At 39.5% G+C, this 20,850-nt stretch overlaps 3 protein-coding genes across 5 annotated transcripts in view; 2 read left to right on the top strand and 1 right to left on the bottom strand.

Moving 5' to 3' along the window:
- The window catches only part of arhgef10 (Rho guanine nucleotide exchange factor (GEF) 10), a 50,438-nt gene extending 47,616 nt beyond the window's left edge, over positions 1-2,822 (top strand). For both annotated transcript variants that reach the window (XM_081394039.1, XM_081394038.1), the window contains 2 exons: positions 1,048-1,550; positions 1,662-2,822. In XM_081394039.1, coding sequence (XP_081250165.1) covers positions 1,048-1,526 — 479 coding nt within the window. In that variant the 3' untranslated portion in view covers positions 1,527-1,550; positions 1,662-2,822. The remainder of the gene's footprint in view (positions 1-1,047; positions 1,551-1,661) is intronic.
- A 1,031-nt stretch (positions 2,823-3,853) lies between these two features.
- On the top strand, positions 3,854-10,341 carry kbtbd11 (kelch repeat and BTB (POZ) domain containing 11). Of its 2 annotated transcripts, XR_014032215.1 has the most exons (3): positions 3,854-4,175; positions 4,888-9,914; positions 10,067-10,141. XR_014032215.1 is itself a non-coding variant. In XM_081394420.1 (2 exons), the coding sequence occupies exon 2, from the start codon at positions 5,198-5,200 to the stop codon at positions 7,325-7,327; it is 2,130 nt and encodes a 709-aa protein (XP_081250546.1). In that variant the 5' UTR covers positions 3,854-4,175; positions 4,888-5,197; the 3' UTR covers positions 7,328-10,341. The 2 variants fall into 2 exon arrangements, 1 of the variants encoding a protein (XP_081250546.1); XM_081394420.1 differs by having other exon boundaries at positions 4,888-10,341.
- Positions 10,342-12,801: 2,460 nt separating this feature from the next.
- Positions 12,802-18,861, bottom strand: ppie (peptidylprolyl isomerase E (cyclophilin E)). Its single transcript, XM_081393741.1, has 10 exons — positions 18,758-18,861; positions 18,440-18,538; positions 18,292-18,335; positions 18,002-18,028; positions 17,811-17,892; positions 17,589-17,692; positions 17,287-17,410; positions 15,043-15,228; positions 13,471-13,613; positions 12,802-12,988 (listed from the first exon to the last, which is right to left on the bottom strand). The coding sequence occupies exons 1-10, from the start codon at positions 18,786-18,788 to the stop codon at positions 12,920-12,922; spliced, it is 909 nt and encodes a 302-aa protein (XP_081249867.1). The 5' UTR covers positions 18,789-18,861; the 3' UTR covers positions 12,802-12,919.
- Positions 18,862-20,850: the final 1,989 nt, after the last annotated feature.

Here is a 20,850-nt window from a genome sequence, read left to right as displayed (position 1 = left end):
AAAAATGAAGTCATCGTTTACTCACCCTGGTGTTGTTCTAATGCCGTATGCCCTTCTTTCTTTTATGGACTGCAAAAGGAGAATAAAAAAAATAAATAAATGCCTTTTACTGGCATTATATGGACGAGCGAGACATTTAAAAAAAAATCTCCTTTTGTGGTCCATAAAAGAAAGAACATCATACTGCATTAGAAAAACACCAAGGTGAGTAAATGATGACTTAATTTTAATTTTAGGGTGCGCTATCCCTTTAAGGCCAATTCACACCGCACAGACAAATGCAGACAATCACCGAGATTACAGTACGTCATTTCTCAGAAATGCCCAGACCCGGCAAGTGCCGATTCATCGTGTTCAATTGGTGAAAACAAGCTCCGACAGATGCCAACATGGCAACACACTGATCAGACAAAACCTGACAAAGAGTCTGTTGGCATCTGGCAGTGCATTTAGAAATTCATTAAAACCGTTTTTAATGCATAGCTGTGGAATTGTGTAAACAGCAGATGTTTGTTGGCTACTCAGTGCCCTCTGGGTAGTAATTTTACTAGTCTGTAGTACTTTAGTTTTACTAAAACTGCAGCTCAGCACAAGTTCAGGAACAAACCACACCCAACAATGAAATTACCTTCTGCCTCAGCTTTTGATAACCACTTCCATTTTTCATGCAGTTTATGACCAGTATTGTTACTGTTAACTAAAACTATTAAAAATAGTTTTCATTTATTTAAATGAAGTTTGACAACTAGCTGTAGTAAAATAAATTAAAGCTAAATAAAATGTTTTAAAATATTAATAAATACGATAATAGAATATAAATTATACTAAGTGAATACTTTTATTGACATCTGTTTTTTAAAACATTAAAATTTGCGTATTATGTCATTACTAAAAATCAAAAACATATATATTTTGTTTTTATGAAGAGAAATATATTTTACTACATGTTTTTGCCTTCTGGCATTTCAATTTTTAATTTTTTCATTTTATTCTGCTTGAGAATACTTTTTTTTAACGGATTTGTCATGTTTGAATCTCTCGCTCCAGGTCGAGGAATGGTCTCTTTTCATGCTCACCATGGCCCAGTCAAGTTCCTCACCATGGCAACAGCAGTGTGTAACGTCTCCCAAGCAACCATGGCAACTCTTACCTCCAGCACACCCAGCCAATGCCAGCCTGGGGCCCAGGAGGTGCAGGGAACCCAACTCGACGAAAACCGCTCTGGGCTGAGCTCTCCCTCACATGCTCCAGTTCTCCAGGACTCCCTGTCCTCCTCATGTGGGTCTCTGGCTCTGTCTCAGGGCTCTTTAGAGCACGGGCCAGAAGACGGGGCGATATATGACCTGCTGAACGAGCCAGCGCACTTCCAGAAGGCCAAGCAGACTGAGAGAGCGAATGTGAGCTCATTGTTGGTGGTGTCTGGAGGGCTGGGACACCGCAGAATCAACAGAAAAACAAAACAGTCTAAGCACGAGGAGATGGTGTCCACCATTATGGTGTGGCAAATACCACTGCCCAACGTGTGAGGGAGAAAGATGGAGGTGTCAACGGTGAGGATCAGTGTTTAGTTTGGATGCAGCTGCACAAACACCAGTATCCATCAATCTTTTCTTTCTTTCACTTTTCTAATGATGCTTTTACTGTGTGTGTCTTCCTTCCAGGGCATTGCATGTCAGAGAGAGCAGCTCCGTAGACCGACCTTGCTTTCAGTCATGGGCTGACAGGGAAAAAAAGATTCATGAATGAAGGGAAAAAGATTGTGTTCCAGGAATGAGCTGAACTACCAAGTACTCGGCCATGCATCAGAGAAATGTGTTTTACCACTTGGCGCATTCGCCTAAATTAAAAGATACATTCGTGAAAATATGTCAGTACCACTGCAGTGTGAAAATATTCAGGTCTAACTGTTAAATAATTACATTTTGCAACAAAAAAAAATCTAGCCATGCTTTAGCATAACAGTTTAATTTGTCTCATTTTAAACACTCTTACCTGCATCTGTTCAGCTATTCATTTCATTTTAGTTGTTTTTCTTGAAGACGTTTTGTGAAAAGCATCTCAACACTAGAATGGTGCTTGTAAAAGAGGGCTTAAAACACTGGCTGCATCAGCAGCTCATCTGAGGTTTCATGGCCTTCAGATTGGCCTCTGTGATTGCCTACAACCTGTGACTGAATGACTTGTATGGGTTTCTCTGGCGGGCCAGAGATTCTTTTGGGTGCTAAAGTGAAGTTGGTGTCGACTGTTACCGGTTAAAAGAGAAATGGCGTTCCTCCATAATTCTAATTTAAGGTTTATGCTTCTCGATATTTAAAGTAATGGAAAAGCTTTATATTGACACATTGTGATATGTATTTCTGACTTAACAAATATATACCATTGTTTTAACCAACATTCTTTGTATATCTGTGCAAGTGTACTAGATAACCATGTTTATTTTATTTTTGTTTTGTTTTCCACTTGCTTTTATTTCCTTTTCCCTTTTGATGGACTATAACTGCCAGCTCACACATAAGGGAATGACCCAAGAAGAATAGAGGTTGAAAGAGGAGTTGGATGGATTTCTATGAAATGCACTTTACCAATAACAACACTGATTTTAGAGTGTAAATTTGACCTGTAAAATGGGTAAAATTGACCTGGACATGGAAAGAAGGACGGAAGGAAAGAACTTATTTAAAAAAGATGAAAATGTATGGTTGTGTTTTTTTCCCCATTCATATTCCCAGTGCAAATGTTTCAGAGAAAATGGTCTTCAAATATTCATTTTGCAAGGTGTCTGCCTAAAAGGGAAATTAAAAAAAAGTAATGTTTATCCCTTGACTGTGATGGTTGATTACTATTGGATGCTTCGATATTCTTGGATCTATGCACTTGGTGAGAATTTTAATATTTATATGAAATACAGATTTTTGCACAATGGAAAAATGATCAAGACAACCCCTAAAAGTAATCATTTTGCAAAATGCCTAAGTAAATGAGTTCTTAAACTTGTATTTACAGTTTTTTAACAGAAAGGAAAATTGCTGATATTTCAGTGTTTGTAAGAATATTTGATCTGATATCTACGTGGATGAAACTTCTGATGTTTGAGATACAAAGTCCTCAAAATGCTATGAAAGCAATAGGCATCCTCCCTAAAAAAAAAAAGGGTGAGATTTAGTTGTTCTGCAGGAGGCTGTCCTTCCACTTCCTCTCTCACAGGATGCCACACTTATATATATGTGATGCTTTCAGCCTTTGCGGGCTCAGGGATATTTGTGAGTCCCCTCAGACTGAAAACAGCTGATGTGTGTATTTAGAGGGCTAATAGTGACATCTCAGTATGACCATGTGCTGTCAGGCTGACAGACAGTCTTAACTCTGATGTGTTGCTCTCTCTGAGTGGTTACCATAGTAACTCTTTTGAAGAGCAGTGCAGCCCATAATATCAGGATGGAGAGTAATGATCCTCTCCTCTATAATGCGCCCATAAAACTTCACCACATTTGAGAAGGCCAGATCAAGTCAATCTGTTCTAGACAATTTAAAGCCTGAAATGACAAATTTTCCTATTTTGTGGCCTTTTTTATATAGAATATATGGTGACTTTTTTTTTTTTTTTACAAAACACTGTCATTACGGATTGGGCCAGTTTCTCTGCTTAAGAAAACCACTACATTTTATTGCAGCATAATGGTGTTTAAAACGTTCAATGAAACTTCTAAAAAGCTTTGGCACGTCCGTATTTTTTATGCAATAAACGTTCAAATGCTCTTCGCGCTGCTGGGAGTTCCCGTAGACCGTTGCGCAACATCCTTCATTTGGCCGCGCGCGTCGCGTCGAGACTATAGGAACGTCGCGCGCTTACCGCGGATTTGATCAGCAGCTGATGTATAGAGGGTGAACACAAACGGGGGTGTGGTTTAGATCAATAACTACCTCTCAGTTAACAGTAAAATCCAAATACTGCAAAGCACTCCGAGGGTAGAGAGGTGGTGTCGATCAGATCCGGAGCTCGGGATGGCTTCTGTGGGATATATTTCGCTTCATCCGCATAAATAATGATATTTTGTGGACGCCGATTCTCCAGTCGAGGCTTTCAGACGCATACAGTTGGTCGAGTAGGATAAGTTCTTGCTGAACTGTAAACGTTTTATTACATTATGGGATGGATAGTACATTCACGTGAATGGGTAAGTGGTCTACATTTAGAAAAACTCAAGACAATCTCAGACAAATGTCTAACGTTAGACTCCCTGCAGCGCGGTGCATTTGGATAGACAGTCACTGACTTGCATAGCGCTTTGTGTAAGGAATTGCTCAAAGAAATGCTGCCAATTATCACGTACTGGGGTTCTAGGGCCTTGTATATTGAACAATTTATAATGTATTCAATATTATTATTTCAAGAATTACTTTATTTGTCTGAAACTGCCTCACCTTTTTCTTGGCGCGATCAATAATTTCTCTATTTGCACATGTTTATCAAATCTATAAAACAGGTCATGTAACGACTATTTAATGACAGAATATTAACTTAAGGTACTAATGAATCTCTCTGTTTCTCGACGTCTTTAAGATTTAATCCTTAAAGCTGTTAGTAGGTTTGCGAATAGTGCGCGTGCGCATTATAGTGTCTTAGCGTTTTGGTGTTGATCTGCGAGGAGTATTTGAACAGTATCTTATTAAGTCATGCTTACGATATATGTTACTGTCATTGCAGCAGACAGATAATTTGCCTTGTTAGAAGAAATAAATAGGAGGCTTCCCCCCAAAAGAAGATATGTTTCATTTTATATTTACCATTTTTTTTACATTACAAGATAGTTCCTTTTTAGGAATATAAATTGTGGTTATATGTTTGTAATTATGTAAATTAATAACATTGTTTTCTTTTCTTGGAAGGTTTGGACCCAGAGCTGAGAACACAATCTTCTCTCAATATAAGAAAACTTTATTTATTTTTCTTGTATACTTGGGTGAAATGTACTCTGATGGAACAAACATAAAACCTGTCTGACTAGGACATTCCTAGCAATGCTGTCTCTGAAATATCATTACCCCAATAATTAGGATCTGCCAGTCATTCATGAGGTTCATTGGGATTAATTTAGCTCTACAGTCGGCAAAGGAGAAACTTCTGACAAATTAAGTTGTTCTTATTGCTCTGAAAGCACTAAATGTGACAGTGACAGTGTGCCGCAACTACAGAAAGATGAACAACACTCTGCAAGACAGAAACATGTTCACAGTACAAGCAGACGTTATATTTCACGCTGCAAACCCTGACTCTCCAGAACCACCAATCCCCACTGAAGGGAACAACAACAATGTCCCATCTATGGGGAAAACAGGTATCCCCAGCATGGAAATACTGCAGGATCTCCAGGGTACTTGGAATACGTCTGAATCAGGAGGTTTGACTGACAACAGGAGCTTGGGACACTACGGTGCTATAACAGGTGCCGAATACGCACAAGACACTGTATCTAGCGACAGTGGATTTCAAGAGCACATTCAGTCTCTGGACTCAAGAAGAGCACAAAATCTAGACCTCAGTTTGAGAAATATTAGTCAAGCTTCAAGTCAAGGGAATATTAGAGAAGAAACGAATGGAACAAAGGTATCTTGCAGTTTGACACCCTCTCTGTGCTTCAGACCAGAGAACAAGGAGGAAATTGACAAATTATCCAAAGCCCTAAGAGATGGGGAGGTTGTTCGGAGTCAGTTTGACATTAAAAATGTCTCCTTCACAGAAGACAGAAATCATTCCTATTCAAGCTCCCAGGAAACGAGGTCACTTGAGAAAACCCTGGGATGCTTTATAAGTTCCTCTGCAGAAGCAGATCAGACCCGCAACAGAACATCATTTGGACAGACTGGGCTGGAATCAAGCCAAGGGCTAAAGCAGAGTGGATCTGCTGTAAGAGAAGCTCTCTCTGCAAAAGAAGAGCCGAATTTAGTCATAGAGGTGGGCGGACAGAAAATACAAGCACACAAATCAGTGTTAGCTGAGAAAAGTGATTATTTTAAAGCCAGGCTTTCTAGAGACATCCTGAAGGTAAAAGGAATGAGCTACAAGACTTTATTGGTGCTTGTAGATTATGTTTACACCTCCCAGATGAACGTAAGCAAAGACAATGTTGTGGATGTCATCACAGGGGCAAAGATCCTGCAGATGCCCTGTGCGGTACAGGCTGCTATTGATACCATATCCACACAGATCACACCTGAGAACTGCTACGAAATCCTAACTATCGCCAAAAAGCAGCGACTAAATGAACTGAAAGAAACCGCCTATCGATTCATGAGCGATAACTATCTCCAGGTCCTGAGAGATCCAGCGGTCTACGGGCGCCTCACAGGCTCAGAGAGAGATCTCATCCTGCGCAAACGGATGGAGAGCCGCAAGTGCCTGATGGTGGCGGAACTTAACGATGTGTTTGAACGTGTAGGAAGTAGACCGCCCAGCAGAAACAGCAGCCGTCCCCAGAGTCCCCTCTCCATCACGTCGTTTGAGGACAATCACATGATCTACTACTACAACACGAGCAGTAAGGACTGGCACACCCTGACCGTCATGCCGGACGACATCAACACAAGGGGCTGTGGTATCTGTACCATGTACAACTACTTATTTGTGGCCGGCGGGATCAGGGGAACTGGGGAGAAAAGCAAAGTCTCAGACAAAGTGTTCTGCTACAATCCCATCACAGACCGCTGGAGCGAAGTCCGACCCTTGAACCAAGCACGATCGCAACTCAAGCTTGTCTCCATGGATGGGAACCTGTATGCCATTGGCGGTGAATGTCTTTTCACGGTGGAGAAGTATGACCCTCGAATGGACCGCTGGACGGCGGTGGCTCCTCTACCTAAAGGGGCATTTGCAGTGGCTCATGAAGCCACTACGTGTAACGGTGAGCTGTATGTATCGGGAGGGTCTCTTTTCTATCGGTTGCTGAAATACGACCCCAAGAGAGACGAATGGCAGGAGTGTCCGTACAACAACAGCAGGAAAAAATCCACAGACATGGTGGCTCTCAAGAGCTTCATCTACCGATTCGACGTTAACCGCGAACAGGGCATCAGCGTCTTTAAATACAACACCATTGTGAAGATGTGGCATGACTGTGCCTCCCAGCAGCAGGGCTGCATGCTGCCATTTCGATGCGCTGTCATCGATAATTGCATCTACTGTGTGAATAAATCTCAGACTCTTCAGTTTGTTGTGGAAGAGGATGGAGGTCGATTCAAAGACGAGTCTCTAAAAGCACCTGTGGAGGCCAAAGGGATCTTATTCCCTTTCATTCTCAGTTTGCCTGAGAGAGGTGGAAGAATTGCATGAGTAGGATATTTCATCCCTCCGATGACCCTTCGGAGTCGCTTGAGAAAGAGAATGCCTGGTCAATATTTATAGATTAAACATCGTCTCCAGAGAAGTTCAAGGAGCCAGCACGTAGTGCTTGAAACTGGAATGTGTTTCTTTGCATGGTAAGAAAAACAAATGTATGTTTGGCGCCTTAAAATCATAGCCCCACTCCAACTTTGGGAGACAAAGAAAGTCGTACATTTATAGCTCATTTGTGCAGTCTTATCCTTCATTTGTTTTGTGCAATTGGTATTGGATAGTTATTTAGAATGAACTTTGCCACAGGAATTTGCAAAAAAACTAAAACATCCATTTGTATAAAGGCTAGTTCATACTGCACCAACAGAGGCTGACCAATGCCAACAATCACCAGACATTCCTCAACCTGACACACTCAACTTAAACCTACTAAAAACCGACTAAACCCAACAAATGTTTCTGTTGCTGTTGGTCGGCGTCTCGTATAGTGTGAAATGAATTAGCCTTAAAATGGCAATGAATAGCACAAATGAACAACTGAAGCACATGGTGTAATAATGCGACCCTGTTTCCTACCAACAGGTTCTATGCAAATAGATTTTTGAACCACATAAAAAAAGCTCTTAATTATAGAACTTTGCTACAGCCAGGGTCAATAAGCAAAACATCCTAAAGCAGCTGAAGGAGAAGCCATAACCTTTACTAACATTAGAGTATCATTAGGGAAACATTAAGAGCACAGAGCACTTGACTTCTGTAACTGCTGCTACTCAAATATTACTTTAAAATTCAACCCTGTGTATTTGCATTACAGTGCGCACAGTGGCTTTTTACTCCTGAGACTCTTCTGGGTGATATTTTAACACTTTCATTAAGGAAAGTCCAGAAGGCAAAAAAAAATAAAAAATTAGTGTCTGTTCCTTGTTTCTGAATCATTGCCAAAGATAACAGTTAAGATTTAGCAGCAGACGAACATTAAGATAAATTACATTCTCATTAGAAATACATTTTCTGTATGCGATATGTATAAATCATTAATGAATTTAGAATCATACTGCAGTTAAGCCTGCTGTTAATGAAGACTACAATTACATTAACATTTATCCCTGAGAAACACACTTGGTCGAAATCTTGAGCAGAAGGGAGTATTTGTATTTATCAGATTGGGATTGTATTTGATGAATTCAGGCTGAACCCATGAGAGACAGACACTATCACAAAACAAAACATTCATATTGTGTCCATAGCATGTGATGAGGCATCATAGTGTAATTTATAACTTGGATGTTGCATTCAGTGTAGACACATTGTGATATTCAGCATCCAGGAGTATTTTACTGAGATATAATTGTTCACGCTTCAGTATTTCCCTAGACATTTCTGAACAGACATTTCTGGAGGAAATGAGATGAATAATGGTTCGAGGTTGTGGATTTACAAATGTTTCTGTAGTGCAATTCTGTTGAAAAAATCTTAAGGGGATTTGAATTATGAACATGAATGTTGGTATGATTATGCACTTGAATGTGAATGTTTTGCTCACTTTTTTTTCTTACTCAACCCTATGTGCTTTAATCACTTTTAACAAAGCTGAACAAATACAGACAAAATCATTCCAGTAAACATCTCAAAGTCACTGACAAATTATCCATAAATGCTCTCCAACTGTTTACTTTTTAAGTATTTAAAGCTGCAGTCCGTAACTTTTTTGGGTTAAAAATTATCCAAAATAAAATTTGGAGCAAGTACATAAACAGCCAGTGTTCAAAACTATCTGCTTGCCTTAGCTCGGTTCATAACAGTAAGCTTGTAATAATGTTTTTAATTCCAGTGGTACTGGTGGATTTCCGTGGGAAATTCGAGCATGTCTTTGCGTCATTACGTCACATAAGTACACATAAAGAAGGTTTCCCGGCTAGTATAGGCTATATTGCGTGCGAGGATGTTGGAGGTGGAGATTTATAGCCTTTTCTCACAGCACTTGATATAATTAAACTTATCAGTTTGATGGTGGATCCAGAAAGGTTCAAACGACAATCACCAGTGACAACTGGAGATCTATCCGTTGTAAAATGCAAAAGACTTCGGACTTCGGAGTTGCTACAGAAAAAAAGAGACTGCAACCGGCCCGTGCGAAAACACAGATAAATATCGGTAGGGCTTTTGAAAGGTGGCGTGAACTGGCGTGAAGGGGTTCAAAAGGACGCAGAGACAGCTTTTTTAAACAGGTAAGACATAAGCGATCGTTATATTTAACCAGTGCGATTTACTGCAATGCTTTTTTTCCCTTAGTTGGTCAGAACAAAAGTGGATGTTACTTGTTCAGATGACATTTTCCGGTGAAAATTCTTATGTTGGTCATACTTCCAAAAAGTAGAATCTGTGATTGCGAATGACAGTATCCACAACGGTGCGGTGACTGACAGCCGCACATTCTCCTCAAAACGTTGGATTCATCCGCGCTGTGCCGTGCCGAGGCACAACCCACCTAAAGTTGATAATTCCGCGAATAACTGCAATTGCAGATTTCGAACAGAAATGGCGACAAAGAGGAAAAACTACGGCCTGCAGCTTTAAATCAGGGGTTCTCAGCTCTGATCCTCAAAGTCCACTTTCCTGCAGAGTTTTGTTCCTACCCTAATCAAGCTATTCAGGATTACTAAAAAGTTATAGGCCGGAGGGTTTGATCAAGGTTGGCGTTAAACTCTGCAGGAAAGTGGACCTCGAGGGTCAGAGTTGAGAACCTGTGATCTAGTTTTTTTTTATATTGTGTAACTGGAAAACTCTTCAGATATTCAGCTGAAATCAAGATGCTTTTGGCAAGGCAACCAAAGTGTCACAAGGGGGGGGGGGGGTGTGGGGGGGGCATTGCTTGCTGAGTTGCTGATGTGTTTAAAGCTAATATGCTTTTAAAACAAATGGCTTGATGGCTTTTTAGTGTCTCTATGTCAATTTAATATCTCACAAACTAAAGTTTCTGTGTTGCAATAAAATGTCTTTTGGTTTCCTGGTTCATTATTTTAGCTGTGATCATTTTTCACCAAGTTTTTAAAAATATATAAACGCAGCTCTGGGATCTAAGGAAGCAGAACATGTTCAATTCAGCTGTTACACTTTATGGGAAGTGTTGACCTGAGGTGAAGTGCGCTATGCTAATAAATGGACAGAAGAGTCATTCCTTAATAGGAGTGAACACACAAACCTAGTGTCAATAACTCAGGTCCTCAACCATTATTCACCATGCTAATAATAATTCAAATGAAATATTCTTTGTAGAGAGATCTGATCATACGGTCAACTGCTCTACTGTTGTTGGGTGTGTCATTACTGCAGTGGTTTTCCTGAAGCACTGCTGCCATCTAGAGGATGGAGTCAGTAATATTTCCAAATCATTATAAATACTACTATAAATAATATTACAGATAAAAAGTTCTCGATTTCGTCACATTAGCCTATTGCAGTGTCATTTAATTATCATACAACTTAAAACCTTCTGTAACTCGGTAGGCCTATGTCTTGTCATGTTACTGATAACGATTTAATTTCTATTCTCATACTAATGATATGAAATAACCAAAATGCCATAAATGATTAAGCCTAATTCATAATTCATTCCTCTACCTAAAGACCCTGACCCTCCTGCTGTGGATAATCAACCAATTATTATTATTTTTTAAATGTTGTGGGGTGGCTTTCGCCCAAAGACCTTAAAGTTTGTTACCAAAACAATTTCAGGGACATTGCGAGTTACAGGATGTTTTTGTTTTCTTCTGTGCATTTTAATGAAGGCTTTGTGAAACTGTACAGATTTTCCAGTTTTACACTCCTTTCTACACAAACAATGAACACACTTTCTATTGTGTATGCCTGTGAAAGACGATGGAGCCAATCAGAGTAAGTGACAGGTGTCGCCCCGCCCAGGTGCAGCCCCACCACGATCTGCATGCTGGTGTTTAGCGTCATTGTTAGTGCACTCACCTCGCATGCGGCGATCGGGGTTCGAGACAGACTCGGAGCAGAGCGGTTAAAATTGGAGACGGAGCAATTTAGAGAGGGGTGTGTTTGTTTGGGTACATTTACATTTATTCAATTAGCAGACGCTTTTATCCAAAGCGACTTACAAATGAGAACAATAGAAGCAGTTAAACTAACCGTAGGACAACAATATGCAAGTGCTATGACCCTTCACAGTTTAATCCAACGTAGTACATGTAGAATAGAATAGAAGAGAAAGTGTTAGTATTACTGGATAAAGTGCTGTCGAAAATGATGCGTCTTCAGCCGTTTCTTATTCAAATGTCCAAGAGTTCTTTTAAATATCGCTTACCCCAGCTTTAAATACGTAAGGAATAATTGACGACAGGCCGTTGAATTATTAGAAAAATAATGCACACCCGAGGTGGTAATGCGGTCACGACGCGAAGCGGAGTGGCCGTTCACCTCGGGTGTGCATTATTTTTCTAATAATTCAACGGCCTGAAGTCAATTATTCCGCTTATACTACAGTTACCACACCTCGAAACATTGTTCAGATTATGTATTTCAAGACGTTTGTAAAGTTTTTGTCATTAAAACGCTCTTGTATGTAGGACTAATTTCTTACGCATCTAGTCCAATGCCTCCGTTGCTAATTCCAAAACGTCATTTTAGAGTTAGTAACGGAGGTTTGAGCCACTGATAGCAGACTAATGCTGGGGACACATGACTAGCTGACACATTCTCTGACTGTTTTCATCGACTGCAGCAGATTTTAAACACCGACTTTGAACACAGACTGAACGCGCTGAACACGCGTTTGGACATGATCAGTCATACGTATCAAATTACATTCATAACCGGCCTTAAAGTGTGTCCCCAGTTATTAATGCAGTGATTAGAGAGAGCAATAATGAGACAGAAAAGCATTTGCGTCAATATTATTATTTATTTATTAATTTAATTCGTTTTAATTAATTCGTCCATTCTTCTTTTTTTTCATTGACAGATGACAGTAGACTATAGCCAAATAAATTAAACACAAAGCCATTTTAACAAGTAGGCCTATCAATAATTATTTATTTGTTATTATCTGCAATAAAAATCCGTACTGCAGTACTATCCATTTATTTAGCCTATATTCAGTTGAATTTTCTATTGATTATAATATAGATAGGACTATATACTTTATTTATTAAAATTAAACTGCATGTTTCCATTGATTGTGAAGCTAGACATTGAAAATTGCAGATCAAGCGCATGGGGCTGCATGTTTTTTTCTTATTATGAATTGTATCCTATTTTCCGTTATTACCGTTAACTACGCGAAGTGATATGGAACTGTAATGCGGTCAAGACCTGCCTGGAACTACTTTAGCCGTGCGTTTCCCTGAAAATAATGCACACCTTAGAACGTTCTTCAACCAATCAGATTCAAGCATTCAACGGCCCTGTAGTATAAAGGCCAATAATTAGCAGGACAAAAATCACAAGGATATGTATAAAAGTTTTATTTAGATATTTACAAAGTACTACAAAAAAAATGAACAGCTTTTCTTTACACTCTCTCACTCCCAAACACACAGACAGACAGACACACACATTATGTTGATCTCACACATACTCTCCACAATTAGAAATGATGACTTTCTGTTTGGTTTTGCCATCTTTTGATCCCTGAGCCTGAGGAAACAGTACAGATACAAAGTAATTAAAATTAAAAAATGTAAAAAGCATTTTAAATTCCTTTTGATCAAAAGTGACAGTAAAGAATGTATAATGTTACAAAAGATTATTTCAAATTAATGCTGTTCTATTGAACTTTCTATTCGTCAAAAAATCCTGAAAAAAAACATCAGTTTTTGATAACATTAAGAAATGTTTCTTAAGCACTAAACAAGCATATTAGAATGATTTCTGAAGGATCAAAAATGTTTTTCAGCTTTGCCATCACATTTTACATTACAAATTACATTTTATAATAGAAAACAGTTATTGTAAATTATATTTCACAATATTAAAGCTTTTACTGTATTTTTCATTTAAAAAAAAAGCAGCCTCAGAAAGCATAAGAAACGTCTTTCAAAAACATTTAATCTTACTGACTACCAACTTTTTAATAGTCAAGTCATAAGCGATTGCAAATCCAATCTCCCTCATCTTACCTCCATGGCCCGGAGTACGTCCATGCCTTCTACAAGTTCTCCGAATACCACATGTTTGCCATCCAGCCAGTCTGTCTTATCAACAGTTATGAAGAACTGAGAGCCGTTAGTATTGGGACCAGAGTTTGCCATCGACAGCTGACCTATGAGTGCATAGTCAGAGAACAGGAGATCAACATCAACAAATATCCTGAACATTCACATGATCCATTTGCATTATGTATGCATTACACACTCATTGAGCTTTCACGCGAGACGTGTTTGCAGTGTGCTTCACTGTTAGAATCAATTTATTATTTCTATATAGACTTGTATGTTGAGATGTTCAAGCGTGAGGCTAAACTTTTAAACAAGTTACTTCTCTTACGGGAAACTTTAGTATCACAAACATTATAAACTAATTTACAATCCACACCAATAACCAATGAAATTGCCACCCATTATAAAAAAATAGTAGGTTACTTTACTTGTATGCATTTATGGTAAAATTACTAGCCTACATTTTCATGTCAATTCATGTTCATTTTGACCATGAACCAAGCGCTATATAAACTTTAATTCAGCATGTGAAGCACAAAAAAAAAAAACAGATTGTGAGGAAACGATCACTGCACCGCACCAATCCTTCAATGTGAATGCTATAAGTTTAACCAGTTAAAGGAGAACTCCGGTCAATTTTAACATTGAGTTAATTTTTTTGTCAATTTGGAGTGCTGTCAGTACAGAGAACAACGACAAAAATCGGTGTTGCCTACACCGTGTTATCCTCTTTTTAAAATTTGCACCCTGTTGACTTCAATGGGGCAAGTTTTAAACCTGCTTTTAGCCTCTTAACATCCTTGATGTGTCATTACAAGTGCACGGGTCATGTGAGTGATTCCTTCAGAGTGATCACGGTGAATCTGACTGCAGTAGATGTGAAAGATATGAATAAAAATTAAAGTTAATTCGGCCAGTGCTCATACCTGTATTTATTTCCTGTTTTCGGTCGAAGTCCATAGTAGTCAATTGTCCAATTCACGCGCGTGTTCATAGGTAACTAAGCAAGAGTGGAGAACTCGACAATCGACTACTATGGACTTGTGACTCGAAAACAGGAAATAAATACAGGTATAAGCGCTGGCTGAATTAACTTCATTTTTATTAATATCTTTCACATCTACTGCAGTCAGATTCACCGTGATCACTCTGAAGGTATCACTCACATGGCTGGGCACTTGTAATGACACATCAAGGATGTTAAGAGGCTAAAAGCAGGTTTAGTACTTGCCCCATTGAAGTCAACAGGGTGCAAATTTTAAAAAGAGGATAACACGGTGTAGGCAACACCGATTTTTGTCGTTGTTCTCTGTATTGACAGCACTCCAAATTTACAAAAAAAATTAGCTTAATGTTAAAATTGACCGGAGTTCTCCTTTAACATGGGCAAACAGATTATGTGTGAGACAGCAATTGGTTCTCAAAGGCTTTTGTGAATAAAGACAGAAAAAAACTTTCAAAGCACACACACACACACACACACACACACACACACACACATCTAACTTCTCTCAAGCTGAGGACTCATCTCACCTGGTTCAGTGTGCTTGAGGACAAAGTTCTCATCCTCAAACTTGCCTCCATATATGGATTTCCCCCCAGTGCCATTGTGATTGGTGAAATCTCCACCCTGGCACATAAACTGAGGGATGATTCTGTGGAAACTGCTGCCCTTGAATCCAAAGCCCTTCTCGTGTGTGCACAGACAGCGGAAATTTTCTGCAGAACAAAAACAAAACAGAAGTTTCTCTTTTCAGCAAAGCACCAAACATTTAATTGGCAAACTGCTAATGTGACAGAGATGCGCAGATCAGTTCTAATGTCAATTTGGGAGGGGGGCGGCAACAGGCAAAGTTTGAAGGGAGTGAACATGTTCTAAAGTGTTGCCATTTATCATGGGAAGAACCTCAGCTGGCATACTGAGAACATCTTATCTTTTCTGGTTTAAAAAAAAACATATCATTCAACAAGCCATTGTGAAATACCCAGAGGCTTGGTGGACTTCCAAAAAAAAAACACCATCAAGCCAATAAAGAAGTGAAGGCACGTATATCTAACTGTTTTGATGAAAACAGAGCCCAAACTTTAAGAACCCCAAAGAATGCAGTAGTAGGGCAGACATCAATCTTGATTTAAAATTTTTTGGACAGTCTCAAAATAGTTTCAATAGTTATGAAGCATTGGACATAAAAAAAATAACAACATATGACTCACATTACAGGGTGACATGTGACATGTAGGCTAGCACAACACTGTCATCAACGTTGAAGTAAATTGCAAAGAACCAAGCTTTGGAATAATGAACCCTATGCAGTATTTTAAACTGTATGAGCCCAAGCTGTGCACATATTGAGCTTGAACGGATTCTATTAATAGCATTCACAAACTCTTAAAGGTCCCGTTCTATGCCCCTTTTCACAAGATGTAAAATAAGTCTCTGATGTCCCCAGAGTGTGTATGTGAAGTTTGAGCTCAAAATACCCAACAGATCATTTTTTACAGCATGTTTAAATTGACATTTTTTGGGGCTCAGAAAAACGAGCCGTTTCAGTGTGTCCCCTTTAAATGCAAATGAGGTGCTGCTGGACGACACAGGGGGCGGAGCTTCATGAGCTCGTGCTCAGTCTGTCAGGACAAATTCATCTCACGGAATGATGATAATATCAGAAACTCTCAGTAACGGCGTTCATTTCGAGTCGGACAATAATGCCTACAGAGTCAGATTGCTGTATAGAGATGAAACAGGTATGGTTTAGTAGTTTAATTACGGTTATTATAACGTATTTGTCATCTGCTTGTAGGCTATGTATCCATTATTTATTAATAGCCTACAAGTCTGCTGTCTGAATGATGATCAAACATGTACTGATGAGTTTAATAAAGTTTATTGTACATCACACAAAAGATGAAGCGTCAGTTTTACTTCAGAAAATCACCGTAAGAGCTGAGTAAACACAGTAGGCTAAGTTATAAGAAGTGCGCAAGTAGCCAGTAGAGTTGAGGGAGCATTCCTGTGGGCGGAGGTTAGTCAAGAAACGGTTCTGGTGATGTCACTAATGCAGGATGTAGAGGGGTGTAGTCCAATCGAGCCGTTTTTTGTAGTCAACTTCTGTTAAATAAAATATCTCGCTTGGCATTGAACTTTGAGCTTTATAATTTTACAGATATTATTTATGCTCTAACAGCAACATTACACACTAACTAAAGTTTGAAACATGGAATCGCATGCAACGGGACCTTTAACCCAACTCATGTTCCCAGGCACTTTAAGTTAGCAATAGAGCAATCATCAATAAGTCAAAAAGCTGACAATAAATCCTGGAAATAAGTGCCTTTTGAAAACTATTAATCATAAGAAAATCTTCCCATACCAGATTAGGTGGTAAGCAAGGAAAGTTTGGATGTAAGGAATGTTTTTATTACTCGCGGATTATCCTTAGCGTTCGCAGATACGCGCATCACTATAATGTGCTGTGATGTCCTGGACCATGCAACAACTTATCGAAAACGGAAAAAAGTATTTGGCTCTGTCCATCGATTGTTGATGGAGGCAGATCTGAAAGCAAGCTTAAAGTCAATTGTAAGAAACAGGTGGAGTTTATGTGGACTAAATGATTGGAGAAGTTCAGTATACGTCACCAGAGTCTGTCATTTCACCAGTTTTTAAATTGATTAAAAAACATCAGGCCCAAAAATTTCAAATGAAATATGCATGGCTGAATTGTTCACAATGCATTTTAAAATTGGAACCTCTAAAGATAATTTACAGAGTCTGACCTGCAGTCATAGGCACAACGTCTGCTCGTAGAAGGAAGCGCAGTCGGCCTGCAGGTTTGTTGCCAATCTTGATGTCCATGTAGACCTGAGGGTTAGTTCTGCCTTTTTTCGCTGGAGGCTCTCCCTGTTCAGAAACACAAAATACCAATCAGAAAACATTAATGATAAATATCAGAATGTAAAATCTATACAGATCATACAACACTGAGCAAAAATGTATATAAACTTATACAAATATGGCATGCAAGACATTTAATATCATTACATACTATAACCAAACAATGTTATTACAACATTCCCACCTCCTGAGTGTTTGTAGTGGCTGATTCCGCAGCTGACTCCGCTTCCTCACTCTCCTCAACAGTCTTCCCTGAGAACTTCTTCAACCAGTCATCTTCAGACCACACTATGAGCAGAGCAGCAATGGAATTCAGATTTGTGTTTCAAGGACATGCAAGAAATAAGTTAACAGCATAATGAGTGAGAGTTTATCATAGCAACCCATTGCAATAAAAAAATCTCACCTGGTCGAGAGGAGCCCTCTTTAATTCTCATGGGTTTGGCGATGTTCACCCTGATGGTTCTCCCAAACAGCTCCGACTCATTCTGCAGGACACGAAGTCGAATAGATATTAACCTAGACTTCCAGCTCTGAGGAAAACTGACATACATCAGGTTTTCTGAGACTACAGAAATGAGTGGTTCATTAACTCACCATATTATCAATGGCAGCAGCTGCATCCTGGGAAAAAGCAGACAGAAGTTTGAGAAAGTGAATTATTGGTGTATTTAAGCATCCTTTTTTTTTTCTTTTGTAGAGGCAAACAAACCAGTCATGTATGGGTGACTTGTGTACACTATGAGAAGCAACATTGGTTACAAAAGTGAACCAGAATGAATTAATAATAAAAGATACAAGTTATTCCAATGCTTAATATTTTCCATCTTATTTTGATTGAGTCGAGGATGTGTTCTTAAGTGAAGACAGATTTAGCACGTATTCACCTCTGCCAGCTCAAACTCGATGAATGCAAAGCCCCTGTGTTTCTCTGTGGACAAAAAGAGTCAAACATGATGTGCGATATTTTCAAGTCATAAAACTTTTTATTTTTATAATGATGGGAGTGTATTTTGATTTATGTGTGTTAGTTACCCGTCTCATAATCTAACGGGATCTGTATATCCGTGATGTCACCGAAGGGAATGAATGCCGCGTGCAGCACTTTCTCATCCACCTCCTCCGCGAGACCCCCTGAGATAAACAAAACATATACCACTTATTTTAATATTTCATGTTAAAAACTCATTGACCGCGCAATTCAAGCTGATATTTCATCTTTTGCCCCTTTCCTGGCTACAGCTGATAACCGGAATCGCATTCCTAAACATGCACGAGGCTGCAGGGTTGAACTAGCGCAATGTAAGAACGAAGGGTTTGTTATTTTGATTATAATTTTGATGCTTTTCTTACCAACATAAAGAACACGTTTGCTGGACGCCATCTTGCTTGTAACCTCTGACTTTTGACTGTTTTGTTCGCCACTGCGGGTCGTTGTCTCGCCCTCTAGTGATGCGGAGGACAAAATAACATAGGGTTCAACTCTGGATTAACAGCTTTACTTTTTTTAGTTAGTTAGTTTTTTACTTGAATTTTCTTAGCTAAGTGGAAACATATATATATTACTCATTGGCTCGCTCTGTGAAACAAACTACATACCATATAAAAGTAAAACGTTTTTATTTAAAAAATATTTACCAGTCACTAATGTAAAAGTTGGTAAACCACAGAGTCCAAAAAGCTTAGTTTTTATTTATGTAACAATTCTCTAATTTATTTATTTTTTATGTGAATCAATTTGTTACTTAAATTGGATGATGTTTACATGTTTTGTGATCATGATTTATATCTTGATAATGCATATAATTGATATTGCCTACTTATATGCATTAATTTATATGCATGAATTAACTTATATGCATTAATTATATGCATTCATTGATTATTGATATAATTATATAATTGACAGAACCATTAAATATGGTAGCTCTATGGATATAATTTTACAGTAGTTTGACATCAACTTTCAGAAGGAGGCAAACTGGAGTTACAGTAAATGGCTTTGGTCATGTGAGTAGTCCCAGGTAAAGGTGAAATGTAATGTTTATTTACATTTCTGAGCTGGTAAGTCCCGTCCCTTCTGCTAACCCCACTGGACCTCTAGGTTGAAAAATCGTCAATGCAAGTGAATGGGAGAAAATAATTATTTTCTGGTGCCATGAATGTGAACATATGTTGTCTGTGAATTTTTTATATAACTTTTCGTGTAAAGAATGCTACAATTTAGCGGGTAGAAGTTTGATACGGTTAGACTTTGTGTGAGAGCACTTTGTGGACTACAACTCTTCGCTGCTTTCGACGCGTTTGAAACGTCACCACCACTCGAACACGGACACTAGCTCACGAATCCCGCTAAACATGGCTGCGTGTCTTTGGTGCACTTCACCGCCTTCTTTCAGGGAGAGGACAAAATTGTTGAGGTTGGCGAAAACCACGGGTAAGTCAACTTTATGGGGTGACGTCACATAGGCGACATGTAGTCTTTCTCCTTATGTATTTTCCACAACTGCTAGCCGAAGAATCATACCATATACTGTCAAACTCGTAACATGAATGTCTTTAAACGATAGGGTATATCGCAGCCACCTCACTTGGCAGGAGTTACGTCCTGCTCCTTATGTGGGTGGCTAGCATAGAAGTCGCTCCCCTCAGACGTTTTCAACTGAGGGCAGAGCTGCATGGTTCAGACCTGTTGGCTTCACTGGGTTTTCAAGTGGGCACCCCACTTCACCGGTGTTTCATCAACTAGCCCACGACACCTCAATGGGGCTTGACAGCAAAACCAGCGTCCTGGATCTGCTCCCTCAGTCATTCAGGACTTCACCACTCAGCTCTGACCCCCACCCTCTCTGCCAGCCTGGTTTAGCCACCGCTCACTCCTCTTCAACCACAGCCACCTGGATGCTGCCTCTGCCTGCTTTGATATATTATTCACCAGATCCTTGCGAGTTGCCCCTCTAACCCCAAGAGTCCCCAATGCCCTCCAAAGTGACTGTCCTGGGAACCCCCTGCAACCCACCTCCACTGGTAGATTCCAGGCTCTCCAACCCCTCTGCTGGCTGTCAGAAATGAGGGACTGATACTTCCCTAGCTTGCGTTCATGTGCCTCCTCGATCCTTTCCTCCCAGGGTACCGTCAGCTCTATTAGGGCAATCTGCCTTGTTGCCTGGGACCAGAGCACAATGTCTGGTCGGAGGTTGGTTACGGTAATCTCCTCCGGAAACTTGAGTTGCCTTCCGAGGTCAACTCTCATCTCCCAGTCCTTTGCTGTACCTAGGATCCCTAAACATCTGTCCTCATTGCCTGCCTTCTCCCCAGGCCTGAGGAAGCCAATGAAGCGGGGGCCTTTGTATTGGGCCTTGGTTCTTTTCCGCTTCCTCTCCTTCTCCAATCCATCGGCCAGTTGTGCCAGCAAAATTATATAAAAAATTCACAGACAACATATG

This window comes from Scardinius erythrophthalmus, assembly GCF_964197995.2.
Source record: "Scardinius erythrophthalmus genome assembly, chromosome: 19".
NCBI lineage: Eukaryota > Metazoa > Chordata > Actinopteri > Cypriniformes > Leuciscidae > Scardinius > Scardinius erythrophthalmus.
The sequence above is the reverse complement of the archived record's forward strand: the minus strand, read 5'-3'. Positions and strand labels throughout refer to the sequence as shown.